Source organism: Cherax quadricarinatus, chromosome 4, assembly GCF_038502225.1.
Source record: "Cherax quadricarinatus isolate ZL_2023a chromosome 4, ASM3850222v1, whole genome shotgun sequence".
In the NCBI taxonomy this organism is placed as follows: domain Eukaryota; kingdom Metazoa; phylum Arthropoda; class Malacostraca; order Decapoda; family Parastacidae; genus Cherax; species Cherax quadricarinatus.
In genome coordinates this window covers 12,968,657-12,994,230 of record NC_091295.1, presented here as the reverse complement: position 1 = coordinate 12,994,230, position 25,574 = coordinate 12,968,657, and the positions used below count along the sequence as shown (strand labels likewise).

Below are 25,574 nucleotides of genomic sequence, written 5' to 3'. Positions count from 1 at the left end.
ACCCATTCTCTCACATTTAAGCCTACCAACCTTTTCCTGCTTGATTTGAGGACGCTAGAATTTATGTGTACTAGTGCGTCAATAACCCTGGCGCGTAAGACGTACTAGTACATCAAAAACCCTGAAAGGGTTAATTAAACATTTGTGAAACTGACTCATGGTAAACATTTTGACATCTGGCAAGATCGATGGTCTTTTCTGTCTCATGAACACACATGATGACAGCTAAATCTTTCAGCTTTCCTTCATTCAGTATATACTTTGCTTTCATGTGTATTTTTCATACAGCAAGTTCTTTGTTTAGTGTATGTTCTCACTTCTCTGGAAATATTGGTTAGAATTCTTCTTTTGTGGACCATTAATGTCTTAGAGGATGACAAGAGGCTGGTAACCACTTTCTTTTGTATGTAGTTCTATAAGGAAAAAGAAGAATATATGTATATTGTAGTTTGTTTGAATGTCTATAATGTAGTACACTGTGGGTATAGTACAGGTGTTAAGAAAAATGTGATTCTTAATTTTATGAGTGAAAGAAAGCTAGATGTTCTAGCCTAGTACCAAGTGCAGTAGAGTCAAAAGGGTTGAATGAGTCTGAATGGGGAGCACTAAATGGGATTAAGTCATGTGTTTCTAAGAGAACAAGAGTTAAAATGTATTAGTGAGAATGTTTAATGAAGAACTGGACAGAAAAGAAAGAAGGGGTATAACTGCTCAAATTCATGAATTACTTGGTTTAAAATAAGAGTGAAACTTGAAAAGAGGGTTACACTGTAATAAGCAGTTGTCTGCCTCAAGGTGAGAGGAGTGTACAGGAAGAAGGGAGCAAGATTCTGGGAGGTGTTAAGTGAATATTAGCAAGTTTTAAACAAAATGAGAAAATAATTGTTGTGGAAGACCTTTGTGTTAAGGTGGGAGACACTCTTATAGAGAGCACACGTATTAATAAAACATTGCTGTACTGTAATTACATTTGTAGGAAAGAGCACATGGCCCAGGTATTTGTTTTATGACATATTGAGTGGTAGTGTTGGTTCTGTGGTGGGTGTGTGGCAGAAAACCCTTCTATGTAGTGCTTTAAGTAGTAATGTCCATTGATGTACATGCATATGCATTTGCCTAATGGTAATGAACTATGGGGAGCCGCCATCAAGTGAAATTGTGGTTAGTGTTATTTACATTGTGCTTTAATAGTTTGTGTCTAGGCTTCAGTATAGTATTCTGTATATCATTCACCCCACCACCAGATACAACTATCAAAAGATTCACAAAAGAATGAAGGGACACTTCAAAAAAGGCCTACTGGCTTATGCTAGGCAGGTCCTTTTCCAACTCACTGCCACTCAGGTGCCTTACCCTCCTGAAGTGACCAAGGTCCCAGGACCAAAACATTTCCAATAAAATGTCTAAATGTTTGCCTTCTATGTAATTTTTTCCAACCAATTGTCAGTATCGTGTATTATTTTTTACCTGATAATTTCTCATTATCATAATTTTTTATATTTAAACTTAACTAGATGAAAAGTAAATTTTAGTATTAGTGGTGAACATATAATTATGTTCTTGTTGTTTTGTTGCAGCAATACGTAATGTAAAGGTGGAAGTAGGAAGTCCATGGTCAGATATAACAGTTGAGAGAACTATGTCATCACTAAAGTTCTATCATGATTTTTCCTGTGAGGTTAAAACCTTCACAGCAGCAAATGGACCCTGCTGGGAGCCAGCTGTCGCACAGTTTAACATTGGTAATATCACCAATGCTTTTTATCATTACCACCGATGCTTTTTATTCTCTGTCACACCATAAAGAATTGAATTGTAGTACATTGGTACTGATATAATTTTGAAATACATGCATTATTAGAGAGTCTACATGAAGCACAGATAATTAGTTATTTCATTTGACCTGACTTGCAGCTCTCTCTCTGATCAACCAACCATCTCGTGACCCTTCAACTCCCTTACCTTGGTGGGATAAGATGCGGCTCCTCTTTCACGGACGGCTGACTCTGATGGTTGAGCGCATGACTCTGCTACTTCATGCATCCTTAGATCCCTATAACACCACAGAAGAAATGGAGCTTACTTGGACTAATTTAACTATGGACTGGACTAATGGTATGTCAACCATAATTTAGTATTGACTTAAAGCATTCTAAAAGAACATGTTCCTTACATCAAAAGTCCATGGCTTCATTATGGTACTTGACACTGTTTTCTGAGACTCACTCATGATCTTGTTAAACACTTCACCTGTCACTCTGATGTATTATTTAACTTTATTATTATCTTGAAATTCATGTAATTGGTCAACAAGTTCAATTAAATGCAAACAAATAACAACACCATTGAATTAGGGTTAAGATACACAGTGTTACATGAGATGTTAAGTTATGAACAAGGAGTGGCTGACTTAGAGGGAAGAGGGTGTTGGTGTGGGGAATGCAGGTCATTCCTTACCCTTGCATATTTGTTTTTGTCTCTTCTGCTCACTTTCCTTTTTTCTTTTATCCTTTGTTTTCTGTAGTTTTCCATTTTTTTGTGCTTTTCCTCTCTTGATTTAATAAGACATTTGAACAAACATTAGGGTGTATTTTTTACTCTGCATCTTTTATTAAACCACATTTGTATATGTGTGGGTGGGTGTGGGTTTGTGAGAGTATGTGTGGGTGTGTGAGTGTGGTTGATTGAATAAATGATAATTAAAAAGGCAGACAAGAGAGCATGAATCTAACTGTGCTTATGTAACTACAACTACTGTAGGCTACTACACGCTTTCTTCCTCCCCTTTCCCCCCTTCTTTCTATTTTTCTCCTACCACAGAAAATATACTGTATCATAAAGTATTTTTTATTTGCAGCGAAATTAATCTTTAAAGGAGAACTAAATGTTTTTGTAAGGACAGCATCCAAGTATGATGATGCCAGACTTCTTCATTTGCCGAACCTTAAGGTAAATAATTGTAATCTTAAACTTGCCTGTTGGTCTCAAATTAATGAGCGGGATACTAAATGTTTTTGAGAAATTCAAGATTACTTTTCTATTGATCTTGGTCATATTTTTTTATTTTTTTTTTTTTTTTTTAAATTTTACACTTTTTATGTACAATGTATAATTAAGTGTACAGTATTTTTGTTCATGCCTTGTATTAAAAAATATTTTTTTGTTGCTGTATAGTTAACAGTGAAGATGAACTGGCAGTGTCATGGCAACCCAAATGACCACCACTCAGTTATGCTTTGTGCGCCAGACAAACTTCCAGAGTACTCAAGCAATCAGGTACAGAACTTTTATTTTTTAATCTTTCTCACAATTCTGTGTGACTTGGCTCATTTTAATATGAGAACCAAGAGAAGATTTGGTATACAATTATTTAAAATGACATTAATTTGAATTAGTTGCCTTTAAAAACATTATCACAGGAAACATAAGAGAGGAGTTCCTCCTGTTGTGATTCTTTTTCTTGGAATACCAAGCTGCATCATCTGCTTCATTTTTGTCACATATACATTGCCTTAAATACATACTTCTTTCTCATTTTATTTTTTCCCCTTTTTCCTTGTACATTTGGAGGAGAATATGTAGTATTAAAAAGATAAATGGAATAACAGATGATACTTTATGGAGAGAGATGTCTAGTCTGTAACCTGTAGCATTGAAGAATTTCTATGAAGGTTTTGTCATGTTGAGCACGTGGATGATGAGAGACATATAGTGAATGTTTTTTTTTTTTAACACATCAGCCATGTCCCACCGAGGCAGGGTGACCCAAAAAGAAAGAAAAAACTTTCATCAATTAACACTTGCACCATCACTCATACATAATCACTGTCTTTGCAGAGGTACTCAGATACGACAGTTTAGATGTCCCTCCAAACTGCTAGTATCCCAAACTCCTCCTTTAAAGTGCATGCATTGTACTTCCCACCTCCAGGACTCAAGTCTGGCTAACCGGTTTCCCAATAATATGGGAAAAAAAGTTAACAAGATCCTTCAAGGCATCCATGATCTGTACTAATAACCTGCTTCATGGAAGGGGGTAATGAGGCTAATGATTTGATTTTCACTTTTCTTTTTCAGCACTTTTACCCCTTTCACAGTCCAATTATCAGAGGTGCCTATGTTTCATCCAGCCACCATGAGACTGGCTGTTTGACAGTAACATCCATTTAATCATTGTACAATTAAGAGAACACGCACCATAAATGTATTCTGCCCATCCATTTCCTGAATACTTTCTGGGATTAGCATAATATGATAGCTCAAATACCTTGCCCAATGACTGCCTCACTGGCAACTACCCGAACACACTGTTCCTAGCTCCGACTAACCCAACAGAAGTCTCCCTTATTATCAACACACTAAAAAACAAGACAGGAGATTTAAATACCTTACCACCCTTTTTTTTTTTTTTTTTTTTTTTCTCAACAAGTCGGCCGTCTCCCACCGAGGCAGGGTGACCCAAAAAAGAAAGAAAATCCCCAAAAAGAAAATACTTTCATCACTCAACACTTTCACCACACTCGCACATTATCACTGTTTTTGCAGAGGTGCTCAGAATACAACAGTCTAGAAGCATACACATATAAAGATACACAACATATCCCTCCAAACTGCCAATATCCCAAACCCCTCCTTTAAAGTGCAGGCATTGTACTTCCCATTTCCAAGACTCAAGTCCGACTATATATACAAAAAAGTGTTGCAAGTGCTGTCACCAATCATTGCAACACTTTAACAAGTCCATCGAATCCTCTACCTTCCCTACAGTTCTCAAAATAGCGAGGATCACCCCGATCCACAAAGGAGGAGACTAAACAGACTTGAATAACTATAGGCCAATATCCAACTTACAACCTCTCTCTAAAATCTTCGAAAAATTAATTCATATGCGAATCTATTCCTACCTCATCTCCCACAACATACTCAACCCCTATCAGTTTGGCTTCAGACCTAATAAAAATACAAATGATGCTATTATACACATGCTAGAACAAATATACACTGCACTAAAGAAAAAAGAAGTCCCACTGGGGATCTTCATTGATTTACGTAAAGCTTTTGATACAGTTGACCATAATTTGCTCCACTTAAAATTGTGACACTACGGTATAAGAGGGCACTCCCTCAACTACCTAAAGTCATACCTCAGCATCAGAAGCCAATATGTGTACACAAATGGAGCAAACTCTTCCGCACAGCCAATTATAGTTGGTGTCCCACAGGGAAGTGTCCTTGGCCCTCTTCTCTTTCTCGTTTACATAAATGACCTACCAAATGCATCGCAACTACTCAAACCCACACTATTTGCAGATGACACTACATGCGTCTTCTCCTACCCAAGCCCAGTCATGCTAGCCAATACTGTGAATACCGAATTACAGAAAATATCTACCTGGATGATGACTAACAAACTTATTCTCAACATTGACAAAACCTACTTCATTCAGTTTGGAAACAGAGCTATAGATGTCCCTCTTAACATAATGATAAACGGATCTCCTATCACAAAGCTCACAGAGGGAAAATTCTTAGGAATCCACCTTGATAATAGACTCAAATTTCAAACACATGTACAACAAATTTCCAAGAAAATTTCCAAGACTGTAGGCATACTATCAAAGATGCGATACTATGTTCCACAGTCAGCCCTCCTGGCCCTATATCACTCACTTATTTACCCCTATCTCACCTATGGAATTTGTGCATGGGGCTCAACAACAAAAAACCATCTCAGACCATTAATTACCCAACAAAAGGCTGCAGTCAGAATGATAACAAATTCCCACTACAGGCAGCACACTCCACCAATATTCAAAACTCTAAACCTGCTCACCATACAAAACATCCATACTTACTATTGTACCTACTACATACATAGAACACTTAATATAAACCCTCCCCTCAAACATCTCCTTACCAACCTCAACAGAACACATGACCATAACACAAGGCACAGATCACTCTTTGATGTTCCTCATGTCCATCTCACACCATGCAAAAAACTCAATGCACATAAAAGGCCCAAAAATCTGGAATTCATTACCTGTGAATATAAAAGAAACACTATTTATAAATTCAAGTCTCTTCTTAAAAATGACTTACTCACCCACAACTAAATATTTTTTTTTTTTCTCTCAACAAGTCGGCTGTCTCCCACCGAGGCAGGGTGACCCAAAAAAGAAAGAAAATCCCCAAAAAGAAAATACTTTCATCATCATTCAACACTTTCACCACACTCGCACATTATCACTGTTTTTGCAGAGGTGCTCAGAATACAACAGTTTAGAAGCATATACATATAAAGATACACAACACATCCCTCCAAACTGCCAATATCCCAAACCCCTCCTTTAAAGTGCAGGCATTGTACTACCCATTTCCAGGACTCAAGTCCGACTATATGAAAATAACCGGTTTCCCTGAATCCCTTTACTAAATATTACCCTGCTCACACTCCAACAGATCGTCATGTCCCAAGTACCATTCGTTTCCATTCACTCCTATCTACCACGCTCACGCACGCTTGCTGGAAGTCCAAGCCCCTTGCCCACAAAACCTCCTTTACCCCCTCTCTCCAACCCTTTCGAGGACGACCCCTACCCCGCCTTCCTTCCCCTATAGATTTATATGCTTTCCATGTCATTCTACTTTGATCCATTCTCTCTAAATGACCAAACCACCTCAACAACCCCTCTTCTGCCCTCTGACTAATACTTTTATTAACTCCACACCTTTTCCTAATTTCCACACTCTGAATTTTCTGCATAATATTTACACCACACATAAATAAATACTGAATACTGTAATTGTATCTCATAAATGTTTAACCTGTGACCCTATCAAACTTTGTTTTTCTTTTAATTACATTACCTAACAGAATACTCCATTCTACTGAATGCACAGCAACTTAGCAAATGACCTGTCTTTGAAATACTCAATTGTGCTTAATTGTTATTTGTTTACAATAATTTTTACCACTGAATATATCATTGCTTAGTTAATCTTAAGTTAATTTTAAGCCTGCCCATGATGCTCTGCATACAAGGGGCTTTTGGCATGTTACACTAAACCACTGTATTTCTTTGTACTTCTATGTATCATGTCCAAATTAATAATAAATAAATAAATAAACAAATAAAATAAATAAATAAAAGATTTGCAACCCATCCTCTTAACCACAGACAACATGGCACTGTTATAAAAATAGTCAAATGGGTGGATGTTGATGGAGCCTTGAACAGTTGATATAGGACTTATTTTAAAAGCCACACACAGAGTATGCCCATTTTCTGTGTGCGTGGTAGGGTGTTTTATTGTCATAAACTAATAACCTAACCTACCTGATCTACCTTAACCTAACCTTACCTAACTTAGAAATGGACTGCAAACTGTACATGGAAGTATGACAGTTATTAGGAGGATGGGTTTAAGGTTTGTTATACAGAAATTTGCTGATCATAGCTGAACTTTGCTAGGTAGCAAGTTTTTGCCCTTTAAATGTTTTAGCCCCCTTTCTCCAGTGGTATTTTACAGTATTCTTACAACTATAATTCTCAGAGAGACTGACATATAGTTCAGACAGTCTTCTCTGTATCTTTTTTCAAATTTCATCATTTCGTATACCATTTTTCATTTGTCATGTTAGTTTTTCTACTTGTGATAAAAACCCTAAACATTTCCTAGGTAGATACATACCTTTGATTTACTTTTGATGAGTTTCGAGAGTTTTATACTCTCGGAGCCCTGCCATGGGCCAGGATAAATTCATCAACACATTCTTTTAACATTTAATGTGTTATAGCATGTTATCTGTGCTTGCTGTTTTTCTTTTGTTGGCATCCTATAGCAGAATCTTTTCTTCCTCTTTGGATATTTCATTGTCCTCTTTTTAGTTAGCTTTGTAGAGTTCAGTGCTGCTGCATTTAAAGTATCCTTTTCCTTACATGCACTCTAGCACTTCGTATTTAATGTGTACATCCCACATTCTCTCCTATACTTCGATAATTTTAGGGTCATTCTTTAGTTTTTGGTTTTTATCATTCATGTCAATTTTTCTTTTAGAACTTTGAATAAAAGACTTAGTTCAATCTTTCTCTCAACCACAATTTATTTGTATCTTGTTGCATTTGTAATTTAATTTCCAGCACCCTCCTTCAGTCCAGTTCTTGTTTGGTCTTGTTTTCTTTTACTTTTTTGTAATAGGCTGATTACATTTCCCTATGTGGAACTCTGTTTAATTTATTCATATGCATAATATTTTTCTTGCAATACGAACTGTTTATACTGTTTTGATACTCTAACATATTGTCTTAGCATATAGTTTGCTTTCATTCTTATACATTAGTAGTTCCTGTTTGTTTTTATTTTTTTTCCCAGCTCATTTATCAACATATGTTATTTCAAGTTGAGTCTAATTTCTCTTTACAAGTTAGCTTAGTTTAGTTTTTCTTTTTTTTTAATAATTTTTTTTTCTTTTTTTTTTTTACAAGTCGGCCGTCTCCCACCGAGGCAGGGTTACCCAAAAAGAAAGAAAATTCACAAAAAGAAAATACTATCATCATCATTCAACACTTTCACCTCACTCATACATAATCACTGTTTTTGCAGAGGTGCCCAGGATACAACAGCTCAGAAGCATATACGTACGTATAAAGATACACAACATATCCCTCCAAACTGCCAATATCCCGAACCCCTCCTTTAGAGTGCAGGCATTGTTACTTCCCATTTCCAGGACTCAAGTCTGGCTTATAAAAATAACCAGTTTCCCTGAATCCTTTCACTAAATATTACCCTGCTTACACTCCAACAGCTCATTATGTCCCAGATACCATTCATCTCCATTCACTCCTATCAAACATTCTCATGCACACTTGCTGGAAGTTCAAGCCCCTCGCCCACAAAACCTCCTTTACCCTTTCCTTCCAACCTTTTCGAGGATGGCCCCTACCCTGCCTTCCTTTCCCAACAGATTTATATGCTCTCCATGTCATTCTACTTTGATCCATTCTCTCTAAATGACCAAACCACCTCCACAACCCCTCTTCAGCCTACTGACTAATACTTTTATTAACTCCACATCTTCTCCTAATTTCCACACTCCGAATTTTCTGCATAATATTTACACCATATATTGCCCTTAGACAGGACATCTCCACTGCCTCCAACCTCCTCCTCGCTGCAGCATTTACAACCCAAGCTTCGTACCCATATAGGAGTGTTAGTACTACTATACTTTCATACATTCCCTCCTTTGCCTCCATAGATAACGTTTTTTGTCTCCACATATACCTAAATGCACCACTCGCATTTTTTCCCTCATCAATTCTATAATTAACCTCATCCTTCATAAATCCATCCTCCGATATGTCAACTCCCAAATATCTGAAAACATTCATTTCGTCCATACTCCTCCTCCCCAATTTGATATCCAGTTTTTCAGGATTTCAGGAACATAACTACCGTGTATTATGAGGGTCTACTGTATATATTAAAAGTAAAAAATTTTTTTTTGTTTTGTTTGATTTATTTAGTTCTGCAGGCTGCTGGCAACAACAATTTGGTTTACTAGGATGTCTAGCAGCAAGCTGGGCTGCAAGGGTAGAAGAACCCTTCAAACTGGTCACAGGTATTTCACTGGTAAACTAGGTAAATTTGTCACAGGTATGCCACAAGTAAACCACCTCTTACAAGGCTGTCATTCCCAGGTGGAACAAAGTTTTAGAGAAAGTACAAAACAGTTTCTTCAAATATTCACTCTTTGCAGGAGCATGACTCATACAGAGCATTTCGCTCACAACACCTGAACATGAACATTGTCCTTGAAACCAAGTCTATGAAGAAGGGCGATACTATTGTTAATCCAGTCATTGAGGCCTTGTTTTATGGAAGTACTCTCAGGTAAGAGTCAAGAGTCTCAATGAATGGTTTAGAAGACTAACATGTTGATAAATGAGACACTTTGGCAACATTTGAGTAGTCCTCCAGTCTAGGAGTAGGTGATGAGCACTGTAGTCTTGATGAATTCTTCATGAGTCAAGAAGATTATAACTTCACTTACATTTGCAACAGTAAATGTGTGAAACCAAGAGTTACTTGAAATCTCCAGTGAATGTGTGTAACCACAATACTAACTTAATCTAGCTAATGTGTGTCAAGAAATTAGCTTAGAATTATGTAAGAAATTGATGTTTGCTTTAGGAGGATGGATTGGATATTTTCATCATGCTCTTCTGAACAAAATTAGACCTAAATTATTAAGTAGTAGTCACGAAATATGTAAGTTTTACTACTCAAGTTTTCTTTCTGATACGAATATGAAAAACATGAAGATCAAAACCAAGAAATTGATGCAATTACTGATTTTCATAAGGATTATGTGCATTGACTGGGGATGACAAGGATTGTGTGTATTTACTAGGAATTTTACATTCTGATTTTACACTTTTACTGTAACTTATATGCCTTAGTAAAATATGTAATTCATGCCCTGCCCCCCCCTTTTTTGGGGGGGGCTTTCTTTCATGTTGAGAACTGGAGTTGCCCTCCCCTTCCTTAGATCAAACCTGATTACTGTTATATGTCATCCATAGGTTTTACATTTTGCCCAAGAATGTAAATATTATCTAGCCTTTGCTCTTAATGTTGTCTTGTCTAGATAGTTGGTTAAAGTTATTTAAATTGTCATGTTTCTACTACTTCAGGAATAAACTGGCATACTCAACAATGAAGTTATATCTCCAAATTTATGGGCTTCCTTAACCCTTTCAGGGTACCCAGGCCCTCTCCCAGACTTGTTCTCAATGTTGCCCAAATTTCAAAAAAAAAAAAATATTTTTTCTTATGAAAAGATAGAGAATCTTTTCCCGATCATAATAACACCAAAAGTATGAAATTTGATGGAAAACTTATGGAATTATGCTCTTGCGAAGTTAGCGGTCTCGACAATGTTTATGCATCGGCGATTTTGCCCACTTTGAGCCCTATTTTCGGCCAATTCCAGTGTACTAGTTGACAAAAATCATAACTATTTCGCTAGAACTCCATTTTTTCTATCGAATAAGTACAAGAAACCATCCATTTACCAATTTCAACTTTCCAATACAGTGGTCAGAATTTAGCAATTTTGCCAATTTCACACAAATTTCAAAAGATGCCAATTTCCAGATATGGTCCAGAATAAACAAGAAAGACATTCCTGGCACTAAAATAAGATTTCCTCTGTTCATTAGTCATGTCCCCACACCCCTCTTACATTCTTTTGCTTTCCACTTTGAATTTTTATTCTCACAAAAAATAGAAGATTTACTGTTATGCAGACTACTGCATTAGTGCATAAATGGAATAAATAATATTGGTGCACTTGTGAAAGAATATTAGACTCACCAGTTGACGTGTATTGGACACTTAGTATGATTTGTTTACTTTTGAACTTTGGTAAAAATCGATTTCTGCTACTTTGAGCTCAATTTTAAGGTACTTTTCATTGTAAAACCAGTCAAAATCATCTCAATTTCTATAATATGTCTTCCATTCTATAAAATGAGACCAGGAAAACTAGAATACAACAATAAATACCATACGAAAATACAGTGCAAAGTCGCTGTTTTAAACCAAAAACACAGTTTTTTTCTTCTCATTACGCACTGTTTGCTGCAGGATTTTTTTTATACTGCGCACACTGACCACATAGACCCATTCTTTCATGTGTAGGCCTACCAACTTTCTCTCACTAGATTTGAGGGCGCTAGAATTTAGGCATACTAGTATGTCAAAAACCCTGGTGTGTAAGCCGTACTAGTACGTCCGAAACCCTGAAATTGTTAATTAGGGATTTAGTTATCCAACACATTTGTTGATGGGCAAACAGTGAATAGATTCAATTAGCCAATTTATTTTTTTTTTTGCTCAGTGGCTTTCTATGCCCAACTCTTTGTATTCCAATCATTATTTCTGATGAAGCTGAATAATAAGCAGATAAGAATGATACATTAAAGAGGTATGGTCTCTCAAACAAAGCAGATATAAATTTGAAGCAAATTTTTTTTATAGACTTAATTTTGTGTTGTTCACAGGTTCAAATTAAATGGGACCTCTTGGAATGTAACCCCATAATTTTGAAGGGATGGCATTTGTTAACACAGCAAAAAGTACACAGCTAAAAAGTAGGAGAGAAAATCCTTCATAACCAGAGTTCAGCTTTCTCATTTTCTAAGACTATATGTAGACTAGTAGTGGTTATAATTCATCCTCTTTTTCTTAAAATATGATGAGCCACGATTTTAGTTATTATTTTCTAAGAGCTTTAGAAGAAATCAGTATTATCAACAAATTGTTTTGGTTTCAGGTGTTGGGTCATATATGAGAAATCCTTCATAACCAGTCATACCTCATTAATCCAGGAAAGCCAGAATCATCAGCTTTCTCATTTTCTAAGTAAAGAAGATTTTCAAATTAATATGTAGACTGACAGTAGTGTTTATAGTTATAATTCATCCAACCCAAGTCAACCTATACCCATACTGTGGTCAGTGAACACCTCATATCCATCCTATGGGCAGTAGTCACCCAGTACCCATACTGTGGGCAGTAATCACCTCGTATCCATATGGGATGGATATGGGGCTGTAATTGCCCCATATCCATCCTGTGGACAGAAGTTAATAGATTATTGAGGTCCATAATAGGTCCAGGGACTGGGCTCAAACATTTATTGATTCAGTTACAACACTAATGAATTGTTAACATAATAAATTCAGTCATATAATTATTAAAATGATGCATCTTAAATGTTGTTGGTCTATAAGGGACTGTCAGATGTACTTTATTGACTAAGCAAGTTATATTATCCATGAGTTATTTATAGTAGACAAATTTAAGGTATTTCTCGAGCATCCGTGAGTAAGTTATATTATGGTATCTCCAAATTTTTGAACTTTTATTCATTCAAACACTCATTGACTCGGTATAATAATATTTTTAATTAATTAAGTAAGCTTTTGTCTGTGTTGAGTGACTCTAATTATTTTTAAGTAAATTTCAAGTAACTTAATGAAATTCAATGAGAGTAAATTGAAGAACATTTAGTATTAAGATAAGAAACTAGGAATATTTTTTCTTGACTAAATTAATTTTTTCGATTAAAGCACGTTTTTTTATAAACAAATGTACTGCATTAACATAATTTCTCTTTTTTTGTAGATGGTTTGAAAATCTCAAGTTTATTTTGTCTGGGGTTGCCCGTCCCACCCGTCGTGGCCCTCTTTTCAAGAACACTAAAGCTCGTAAACCTCAACTCTCTCGGCACTATAACACAATACATCTCTCAATATCTTTCCAGGTAAGAGTGATATGTAACAGAATTGTATTAAATATAGTATCATGTTTGTATGGGATAGAACCATAAGTACTGTGATACCCACTAAAAGTGATACTCACTTTTAGTGAAAGTGATACTCACTTTTAGTAACCATAAGTACTATAGAATGACTTGGAGAGCATATAAATCTGTAGGGTAAGGAAAGCTGGGTAGGGGTCGTCGTAGAAAAAGTTGGAGGGGAGGGTAAGGGAGGTTTTGTGGGCGAGGGGCTTGGACTTCCAGCAAGCATGCATTAGCATGTTAGATAGGAGTGAATGGAGATGAATGGTTTTTGGGACCTGATGAGCTGTTGGAGTATGAGCAGGGTAATATTTTGTGAAGGGATTCAGGGAAACCAGTTAGCTGGACTTGAGCCCAGGAAGTGGGAAGTACAATGCCTGCAATTTAATGGAGGGGTTTGGGATATTGGCTGTTTGGAGTGACATTTAAACTGTCGTATTTGAGCGCTTCTGCAGAGACAGTGATTATATATGAATGATGGTGAAAGTGTTGAATGAAGATGAAAGTTTTTCTTTCTTTTTGGGTCACCCTGTCTTGGTGGGAAACGGCTGATATGTTAAAAAAAAAAAGTACTATGATCTCCATGGGGAAGTGGAAAAGAATTCTTCCTACATAAGCCATGCGTGTCATAAGAGGCAACTAAAATGCTGGGAGCAAAGGGTTAGTAACCCCTTCTGTATTTTTATTTTTTTATTAACACATTGGCCTATTCCCACCAAGGCTGGGTGGCCCAAAAAAGAAAAATTTTCACCATCATTCATTCCATCATTGTCTTGCCAGAGGGATGCTTTACACTACAGTTTATAAAACTGCAACATTAACACCTCTTTTTCAGAGTGCAGACACTATACTTCCCATCCAGGACTCAAGTCCGGCCTGCCGGTTTCCCTGAATCCCTTCATAGCTGTTACTTTGCTGACACTCAACAGCACGTCAAGTATTAAAAACCATTCGTCTCCATTCACTCCTATCAAATACGCTCACACATGCTTGCTGAAAGTCCAAGCCCCTTGCACACAAAACCTCCTTTACCCCCTCCCTCCAATCTTTCCTAGGCCGACCCCTACCCCACCTTCCCTTCACTACAGATTGATACACTCTTGAAATCATTCTGTTTCGTTCCATTCTCTTTACATGTCCGAACCACCTCAACAACCCTTCCTCAGCCCTCTTAACAACAGTTTTGGCAATCCCACACCTCCTCCTAACTTCCAAACTACAAATTCTCTGCATTATATTCACACCACACATTTCCCTCAGACATGACATCTCCACTGCCTCCAGCCTTCTCCTCACTGCAACATTCATCACCCATGCTTCACACCCATATAAAAGCGTTGGTAAAACTATACTCTCATACATTCCCCTCTTTGCTTCCAAGGACAAAGTTCTTTGTCTCCACAGACTCCTAAGTGCACCGCTCACCCTTTTCCCCTCATCAGTTCTATGATTCACTTCATCTTTCATTGACCCATCTGCTGACATGTCCACTCCCAAATATCTGAATACATTCACCTCCTCCATACTCTCTCCCTCCAATCTGATATCCAGTCTTTCATCACCTAATTTTTTTGTTGTCCTCATAACCTTACTCTTTCCTGTATTCACTTTTAATTTTCTTTTACATACCCTACCAAATTCATCCACCAGCCTCTGCAACTTCTCTTTAGAATCTCCCAAGCGCACAGTGTCATCAGCAAAAAGCAACTGTGACAACTCCCACCTTACATTTGATTCTTTATCTTCTAACTCCCTTATGTATACATTACTAAATTAAAAAAGAGAGACTTCTGTTTTTCTTTTTAAGTCACCCTGCCTTGGTGAGATATGGCCGGTTTGTTGAAAAAAAATACTGTGAAATGTTTGTAACCATTTTTTTGTTTATAATGTTTTAACTCTGCAGAGATTTGATGTGAGGTACTGGATGTCTGTTGGTGTTAAGAAAGGTTTCCACCTCAGTGGGGAGCGGCTCTCCCTTAGCTCAGGTTAGTCTTCATGGTTAGTTTAGTTGTATAAGTATTTAGATTTTTGTAAAGAAAAGACAGCTGTTTTATGTTATTGCTTTCCTCATGAATCATAAGTAAGATCATATGTGAGATGGTTAAGGTGTGTATTATTTGTGGAGGAAATTTCAGACAGTATGATTTGTGTGATACAGTAATGAGTAGGGATGGGACGATAGCAAAAATTTTGCTGATGCTGATACTCACTTTTAGGATGATACCATATCAGTACCATCAGAATTACCTGATACCAATACCAGTGTTTTGGCACATCACCAGTGATGAGGAAATCACATGCATATCATCACTATTTAAATTCCAGTAAAAATCATGGGCACATAAATGAATGGCACCCAACTCTGGTCTACTCATTATTGAATTGTTTCAATGAGGGTTTTATTACCAAATTATTTATGATTTGTAGGTTTTATTGCTTAAAAATAAAAGCTGTCAGTGTGTGAATTATATAATTTTTGTTATTAAGGTAAACCCTCTCTTTAATGGACTAACTAGGAGGAGCGGGTGGCCAGTAATGGCAGTTGTGGTGGATAAAGAAAAGATTGATGTGCCGTGATTGTAACTGATGAACAATTTCATGACCAAATGACTTTATCCAAACCTATTGATCAAGCAGATTTTATTCCATATTTCCAAAGTCTGTTAAATGGGGGTTCATTAAAACAGAGAGTTTACTGTACATCGGAACCTCATCTTACAAACTTAATCCATTCTGTGACCTTGTTCATATCCTGATTTGTTTGTATGCTGAGTCAGTTTTCTCATTTAAATTAATTAAAATGCAGTTAATCTGTTCCAGCCTCTCAGGACGCATAACAAAATAACGCTAATATCAACTCCACAGCTTATTTGTCTATCACAGTTCATCTAATATGACGTAATAAACAATACATATTAATAACACAGAAATATGATATATACTCTAGTATGAATAAAATAGGCCATAATATGGTGAGAAATGGCAACGTCGGCAGCATCCGCCATTTACTCTCCCACTCTAGTATCTTCCAAGTCCATAACCCCACACCTAGCTTGTGTTTGTCTATGATTAGTGGTGAGGTTGTCACGTATATAACCACAGGTGTGGTCAAGACAGACGTATATATAGGCGAAGAGGTGATCACTATGGTGGTGGTGGTGAAGTGCCTCTCTGCTGTTGCCTTCTTCGTTTCTCTAGCTTTTTTCATAGTTTCTAATTGCGTCTTGCTGATTGTACAGTGGAACCTCTACTTGCGAGTTTAATCCGTTCCATGAGCTTGCTCGCAACTGGATTTGCTCATTTGCAGAGTCAATTTTCCTCATTTAAATTAATTGAAATGCAATTAACCCTTTGACTGTCGCGGCCGTATATATACGTTTGTGAGGTACCGTGTTTGACGTATATATACTCATAAATTCTAGCGGCTTCAAATCAGGCAGGAGAAAGCTAGTAGGCCCACATGTGAGAGAATGGGTCTGTGTGGTCAGTGTGCACCACATAAAAAAAATCCTGGAGCACGCAGTGCATAATGAGAAAAAAAAAACTCCGACCGTTTTTTTTAATTAAAATGCCGACTTTGTGGTCTATTTTCGTATAGTATTTGTGGTTGTATTCTCGTTTTCGTGGTCTCATTTGATAGAATGGAAACTATATTATAGAAATGGAGGTGATTTTGATTAATTTTACTATAAAAAGAACCTGGAAATGGAGCACAAAGTACAGGAAATGTTTGATTTTTTGCCGATGTTCAAAAGTAAACAAATGATGTCATTTTCCAATAAATGTCCAAATAGCCATTCTAATACGCAGTCATGAATGGGTTGATGTAATTTTTACAATTATTACAGTATTGCAGTAGTCTGAATAACAGTAAATCTTCTATTTTTTGTTTGAATAAAATTTCAAAATAAAAAGCAAGAGTAATATCACAGGGACCTGGAGACATGACTGATGAACAAAGAAAATGTTATTTTAGAGCCAGGAATGTCTGCATTGTTCATTCTGGACCTTATTTTGAAATTGTCGTATTTTTTAATTTTCGTGAAATTGGCCAAATTGCAAATTTCTGACCATGTTATTGGGTAGTTGAAATCGTTAATCTGTTCCAGTAGAATTCTGTACTTCAATAATTTCGCTAATATCAACTCGACTGCTTATTTATCTATCTCACTTCATCTAATATGACATAATAAACAATATAAATAACATAGAAACCTGATATATACTCTAAAATGAATAAAATATGTCATTCATGTAGTGGTATGGGCAGTGCCGGCGGTGGACGAGAGTTTGTCTGGACACCGGGCAAAATACTTCATAAATAATTTCGCTTATATCATCTATACGGCTTATTTATCTATCACCGTTCATCTAGCATGACATAACAAACAATATGAATAACATAGAAACATGATATATACTCTAGAATGAAAAAAATATGTCATTCATGTAGTGGTATAGGCGGTGTCGGAGGTGGAGGAGAGTTTGTCTGGAGACCGGACAAAATACTTCATGAATAATTTCGCTAATATCATCTATACAGCTTATTTATATAACACAGTTCATCTAATATGACATAACAGACAATATAAATAACATAGAAACACGATATATACTCTAGATTTACTGTTATTCCTTATTGCAATAATTGTATAAATATGTCAACCCATTCACGACTGCATATTGGAATGGACAGTGACATCATTTGTTTACTCTGAAACAGCTAAGCAGTGGACCATTTTTCCTAGGTTGAGCTCAATTTCAAGGCACTTTTCATCATGAAAGCAATCAAAATCATATCTATTTCTGTAATATATCTTCCATTCTATCAAATGAGACCAAAAAAACGAGAATACAACCATAAAAACCATTCAAAATTACCACTAAGGGGTGGCTAATTGCTGAGAAGTGAACTCCATTATTTATGCTTAGATTTCTTTCATTTTTGGTGTACGTTAAGAAGCATCTTTCCATCATACATTGCCCAAATTTCAATAAGATAGTCCAACAAACAAATGAGATACAATTCCCGAGATCAAAAGCAAGAGCCCCTTACCAGTGTCAAGGAACCTGCCTTGAGGTCTGCTCACTTGTGGAAATTTTGCTTGCGTATGGAAGCAAAAATTCGACCCATTGACTGCTCGTACAGTGGACCCCCGCATACCGTTGGCATCACATAACGTTAAATCCGCATACCGATACATTTTATCACTAAAATTTTGCCTCGCATAGCGCTAAAAAACTCGCTCAACGCTATTCGTCCGAGACGCGTCTATGTGAGGCCTGAGCCAGCCTCACATGTTCCGTCGGTGGCATTGTTTACAAGCCAGCCTCCGCGGTAACATCCAAGCATACAGTCGGAACATTTCATATTATTACAGCGTTTTTGGTGATTTTATCTGCAAAATAAGTGACCATGGGCCCCAAGAAAGCTTCTAGTGCCAACCCTGTGGTAAAAAGGGTGAGAAATATTATCGAAATACTGTGGTACCATGGTCAACTGCTGATGCTGCTGCTGCTGTAGCACTGTCAGCTGCTGCTGCTGCTGTAGCACCGTCAGCTGCTGCTGCTGCTGTAGTACCATCTGCTGCTGCTGTAGCACCATCTGCTACTACTGTAGCACTGTCAGCTGCTGCTGTAGCACTGTCAGCTGCTGCTGCTGTAGCACTGTCAGCTGCTGCTGCTGCTGCTGCTGCTGTAGTACCATCTGCTGCTGCTGTAGCACCGTCTGCTGCTGCTGTAGCACTGTCAGCTGCTGCTGTAGCACTGTCAGCTGCTGCTGCTGCTGCTGCTGCTGCTGCTGTAGCACCATTGTTGGTGTGGCTTATTGAGAATACCAAGAAACAATTAACCCCAGAGGGTTAGCCACCCAGGATAACCCAAAAAAGTCAGTGTCATCGAAGACTGTCTAACTTATTTCCATTGGGGTCCTTAATCTTGTCTCCGAGGATGCAACCCACACCAGTCGACTGACACCCAGGTGAACAGGGAAAAATGCCTGGAACTAGTGCTCATATTGGTGAATTTAAAGCCAGCAAAGGTTGGTTTGAGAGATTTAAGAATCGTAGTGGCATACACAGTGTGATAAGGCCTGTTCTGGAAGAAAATGCCAAACAGGACCTACAGTACTCAGGAGGAAAAGGCATTCCCAGGACGCAGTGTCTCATCAGTCATTGCTGCATCTTCAATAAAGGTAAGTGTCATTTATTCTTCATTTAGTAGAGTAGTACATGCACAATATATATTGTGCATGTACTACTCTACTATTGTGCATGTATCCTTCTCTTTGTGTGTAGGAAAATGTATGAACATCAAAATGGTATACAATACCGACAGGTTGGTAGGTAAGACACATAGGCAACAATTAGGCAACTTTATTCCGAAACGTTTCGCCTACACAGTAGGCTTCTTCAGTCGAATACAGAAAGTAGGCAGGAACAGTAGAGATGTGAAGACGATGTAATCAGTCCATCACCCTTGAAGTCATAGAATTTGAGGTTGTCAGTCCCTCAGCCTGGAGCAGTTCAGTTCCATAGTCAGGAACTATCTGACTTTGGAACTGAACTTCTCCAGGCTGAGGGACTGACAACCTCAAATTCTACGACTTCAAGGGTGATGGACTGATTACATCGTCTTCACATCTCTACTGTTCCTGCCTACTTTCTGTATTCGACTGAAGAAGCCTACTGTGTAGGCGAAACGTTTCTGAATAAAGTTGCCTAATTGTTGCCTATGTGTCTTACCTACCAACCTGTCGGTATTGTATACCATTTTGATGTTCATATTGTCAGACACTGCAACACTTGGCCTCTTGGTACAGAAAACACCTTGGACAACCCTTTCAAGTGAGAACTGTTGGATCTGAGAGGGACCTGACCTCTCAGTGGCTACATTCTCACTACTACTACTACTCTGCACCTCTCCTTCCGACAGTATTTAAGTCTCCGCACTGTTGCTTGATCTTCAGATAGTTCCTGACTATGGAACTGAACTTCTCCAGGCTGAGGGACTGACAACCTCAAATTCTACGACTTCAAGGGTGATGGACTGATTACATCGTCTTCACATCTCTACTGTTCCTGCCTACTTTCTGTATTCGACTGAAGAAGCCTACTGTGTAGGCGAAACGTTTCGGAATAAAGTTGCCTAATTGTTGCCTATGTGTCTTACCTACCAGGAAAATGTATATTTCATGTGGTAACAATTTTTTTTTCATACTTTTGGGTGTCTTGCACGGATTAATTTGATTTCCATTATTTCTTATGGGGAAAATTCATTCGCATAATGATAATTTCGCATAACAACAAGCTCTTAGGAACGGATTAATATCGTTATGCGGGGGTCCACTGTATTTGGAAAAACTCGCACGTGGACACACTCGCAAGTAGAGGTTCCACTGTACGTGAATACTGTCTCTTCAGGCAAGGGATTGTGTAAGAAATTTGAGATAGCTTGGTCTAGCAGCTGTACCTACAGCCACCCAGAGAGTTACCAATTTGCATTTTGAAGCATTTGGCACAAAAATATGAAAAAAAAAATTACGAAAAATGTCTGAAAATGTCATTATTATTATTATTATTATTATATTGCATTATTATTATTATTGTTATATTATTATTATTATTATTATTATTATTATTAGTAGTAGTAGTAGTAGTAGTAGTAGTACGTACGTATTATTATAATTATTTTTTAGTAGTACAGGTCCTCCATCACAAATCCGGCATCATTGGGACCTGTAGTGTGCCGGATTACTGAGTTTGCCGGATTACAGAGTGGTTAGGTTAGAATACACTTAATAAAATTAACCAACTTGATTTACACAAAGTTCATTGAACATCAGCAAAAATTGAACATTTCCACTATTTTGAGCTCAATTTCAAGGTACTTTTCATCATGAAAGCAATCAAAATCATGTCTATTTCTGTAACATTTCTTCCATTCTATCAAATGAGACCAAAAAAATGAGAATAGAACCATAAAAACCATACGAAAATATACCACAAAGAGGCGGTTAATGACTGAGAAGTGAACTCCCTTATTTATCGTCCGTCTTTTTTATTTTTGGTGTACATTAAGAAGCATCTTTCCAGCATACATTGCCCAAGTTTCAGTGATATAGCCCAACAAACAACTGAGAAAAAAACAATATTTACCAAAAATCATGGCAAACCCAAGCCAGTTACTGGAAATAAGTCACTTTGTTTGACTTTTTTTTGGGTTATCCTAGGTTCTCTATACATACACTGCTATGTATGATAATCTATGTAACTGTATTTGTGTATACCTGAATAAACTTACTTCTAGTCTGTCGACTGAGTACAAGAAACTGCCCATTCACCTATTTCAACTACCCAATAAAGTGGTCAGAAATTGGCAATTTGGCCAATTTCACAGATGCCAATTTCAAAATAGGGTCCAGAATAGACAATGCAGACATTCCTGGCACTAAAATAACATTTTCTTTGTTCATTAGTCATGGCTCCAGGCCCTTTTATATTACTCTTGCATACCATTTGGAATTTTTATTCACACAAAAAAATAGAAGATTAGTTGTTATGCCGACTAGTGCATTATTGTAATTGTATAAATAATATCAACCCATTCTTGACTGCGTATTGGAATTTGGACTGGCAGGCTGACAGGTATTGGACGGTGATGTCATTTGTTTACTTGAGCATCGCTAAAGAATAAAACTTTTCTCCTACTGTGAGTGCAATTTCAAGGTACTTTTCGTCATAAAAGCAATCAAAATCATATCTATTTCTGTAACATATCTTCCATTCTATCAAATGAGACCGAAAAAACGAGAATTATTTTTATTATTATTTATTATCACACTGGCTGATTCCCACCAAGGCAGGGTGGCCCGAAAAAGAAAAACTTTCACCATCATTCACTCCATCACTGTCTATATAACCATAGAAACCATACAAAAATATACCGCTAAGCGGCCGCTAATAGCTGAGAAGTGAACTCCGCTATTTATGGTCTGATTTCTTTCATTTTTGGTGTACATTAAGAAGTATCTTTCCATCATACATTGCCCAAGTTTCAATAAGATAACCCAACAAACAAATGAGAAAATAACAATAATAAAAATAATAATAATGTTATGAATGAGAAGAAGCTGGATGTCCTGGCTTTAAGTGAAACAAAGCTGAAGGGGGTGGGAGAGTTTCAATGGAGAGGAGTAAATGGGATTAGGTCAGGGGTTTCAAATAGAGTTAGAGCTAAAGAAGGAGTAGCAATAATGTTGAAGGATAAGCTATGGCAGGAAAAGAGGGAATATAAATGTATTAATTCAAGGATTATGTGGAGTAAAATAAAGATTGGATGTGAAAAGTGGGTTATAATAAGCGTGTATGCACCTGGAGAAGAGAGAAGTGTAGAGGAGAGAGAGATTTTGGGAAATGTTGAGTGAATGCGTGGGGAGTTTTGAATCAAGTGTGAGAGTAATGGTGGTTGGGGATTTCAATGCTAAAGTGGGTAAAAATGTTATGGAGGGAGTAGTAGGTAAATTTGGGGTGCCAGGGGTAAATGTAAATGGGGAGCCTTTAATTGAGCTATGTTTAGAAAGAGATTTGGTAATAAGTAATACATATTTTATGAAAAAGAGGATAAATAAACATACAAGGTATGATGTAGCACGTAATGAAAGTAGTTTATTAGATTATGTATTGGTGGATAAAAAGTTGATGGGTAGGCTCCAGGATGTACATGTTTATAGAGGGGCAACTGATATATCGGATCATTATTTAGTTGTAGCTACAGTTAGAGTAAGAGGTAGATGGGAAAAGAGGAAGGTGGCAACAACAAGTAAGAGGGAGGTGAAAGTGTATAAACTAAGGGAGGTGAAAGTGTATAAACTAAGGGAGGAGGAAGTTCGGGTGAGATATAAGCGACTATTGGCAGAAAGGTGGGCTAGTGCAAAGATGAGTAGTGGGGGGGGTTGAAGAGGGTTGGAATAGTTTTAAAAATGCAGTATTAGAATGTGGGGCAGAAGTTTGTGGTTATAGGAGGGTGGGGGCAAGAGGAAAGAGGAGTGATTGGTGGAATGATGAAGTAAAGGGTATGATAAAAGAGAAAAAGGTAGCTTATGAGAGGTTTTTACAAAGCAGAAGTGTTATAAGAAGAGCAGAGTATATGGAGAGTAAAAGAAAGGTAAAGAGAGTGGTGAGAGAGTGCAAAAGGAGAGCAGATGATAGAGTGGGAGAGGCACTGTCAAGAAATTTTAATGAAAATAAGAAAAAATTTTGGAGTGAGTTAAACAAGTTAAGAAAGCCTAGGGAAAGTATGGATTTGTCAGTTAAAAACTGAGTAGGGGAGTTAGTAGACGGGGAGATGGAGGTATTAGGTAGATGGTGAGAATATTTTGAGAAACTTTTAAATGTTAAGGAAGAAAGAGAGGCAGTAATTTCATGCACTGGTCAGGGAGGTATACCATCTTTTAAGAGTGAAGAAGAGCAGAATGTAAGTGTGGGGGAGGTACGTGAGGCATTACGTAGAATGAAAGGGGGTAAAGCAGCTGGAACTGATGGGATCATGACAGAAATGTTAAAAGCAGGGGGGGATAGAGTGTTGGAGTGGTTGGTACTTTTGTTTAATGAATGTATGAAAGAGGGGAAGGTACCTAGGGATTGGCGGAGAGCATGTATAGTCCCTTTATATAAAGGGAAAGGGGACAAAAGAGACTGTAAAAATTATAGAGGAATAAGTTTACTGAGTATAACAGGAAAAGTGTACGGTAGGGTTATAATTGAAAGAATTAGAGGTAAGACAAAATGTAGGATTGCGGATGAGCAAGGAGGTTTCAGAGTGGGTAGGGGATGTGTAGATCAAGTGTTTACATTGAAGCATATATGTGAACAGTATTTAGATAAAGGTAGGGAAGTTTTTATTGCATTTATGGATTTAGAAAAGGCATATGATAGAGTGGATAGAGGAGCAATGTGGCAGATGTTGCAAGTATATGGAATAGGTGGTAAGTTATTAAATGCTGTAAAGAGTTTTTACGAGGATAGTGAGGTTCAGGTTAGGGTGTGTAGAAGAGAGGGAGACTACTTCCTGGTAAAAGTAGGTCTTAGACAGGGATGTGTAATGTCACCATGGTTGTTTAATATATTTATAGATGGGGTTGTAAAGGAAGTAAATGCTAGGGTGTTCGGGAGAGGGGTGGGATTAAATTTTGGGGAATCAAATTCGAAATGGGAATTGACACAGTTACTTTATGCTGATGATACTGTGCTTATGGGAGATTCTAAAGAAAAATTGCAAAGGTTAGTGGATGAGTTTGAGAATGTGTGTAAAGGTAGAAAGTTGAAAGTGAACATAGAAAAGAGTAAGGTGATGAGGGTATCAAATGATTTAGATAAAGAAAAATTGGATATCAAATTGGGGAGGAGGAGTATGGAAGAAGTGAATGTTTTCAGATACTTGGGAGTTGACATGTTGGCGGATGGATTTATGAAGGATGAGGTTAATCATAGAATTGATGAGGGAAAAAAGGTGAGTGGTGCGTTGAGGTATATGTGGAGTCAAAAAATGTTATCTATGGAGGCAAAGAAGGGAATGTATGAAAGTATAGTAGTACCAACACTCTTATATGGGTGTGAAGCTTGGGTGGTAAATGCAGCAGCGAGGAGACGGTTGGAGGCAGTGGAGATGTCCTGTTTAAGGGCAATGTGTGGTGTAAATATTATGCAGAAAATTCGGAGTGTGGAAATTAGGAAAAGGTGTGGAGTTAATAAAAGTATTAGTCAGAGGGCAGAAGAGGGGTTGTTGAGGTGGTTTGGTCATTTAGAGAGAATGGATCAAAGTAGAATGACATGGAAAGCATATAAATCTATAGGGGAAGGAAGGCGGGGTAGGGGCCGTCCTCGAAAGGGTTGGAGAGAGGGGGTAAAGGAGGTTTTGTGGGCAAGGGGCTTCGACTTCCAGCAAGCGTGCGTGAGCGTGTTAGATAGGAGTGAATGGAGACGAATAGTACTTGGGACCTGACGATCTGTTGGAGTGTGAGCAGGGTAATATTTAATGAAGGGATTCAGGGAAACCGGCTATTTTCATATAGTCGGACTTGAGTCCAGGAAATGGGAAGTACAATGCCTGCACTTTAAAGGAGGGGTTTGGGATATTGGCAGTTTGGAGGGATATGTTGTGTATCTTTATATGTGTATGCTTCTAAACTGTTGTATTC

The 25,574-nt window shown here is 37.5% G+C and overlaps 1 protein-coding gene across 2 annotated transcripts in view; it reads left to right on the top strand.

Annotated features, from left to right (window-relative positions):
- The window catches only part of hob (bridge-like lipid transfer protein family member hobbit), a 238,733-nt gene that overhangs the window by 122,658 nt on the left and 90,501 nt on the right, over positions 1 to 25,574 (top strand). The window contains exons 23-30 of one of the 2 annotated variants that reach the window (XM_070094472.1): positions 1,578 to 1,742; positions 1,915 to 2,115; positions 2,858 to 2,949; positions 3,175 to 3,276; positions 8,490 to 8,642; positions 9,767 to 9,900; positions 13,201 to 13,339; positions 15,282 to 15,363. In XM_070094472.1, coding sequence (XP_069950573.1) covers positions 1,578 to 1,742; positions 1,915 to 2,115; positions 2,858 to 2,949; positions 3,175 to 3,276; positions 8,490 to 8,642; positions 9,767 to 9,900; positions 13,201 to 13,339; positions 15,282 to 15,363 — 1,068 coding nt within the window. The remainder of the gene's footprint in view (positions 1 to 1,577; positions 1,743 to 1,914; positions 2,116 to 2,857; positions 2,950 to 3,174; positions 3,277 to 8,489; positions 8,643 to 9,766; positions 9,901 to 13,200; positions 13,340 to 15,281; positions 15,364 to 25,574) is intronic. The other variant, XM_053770361.2, reaches the window with a different exon arrangement.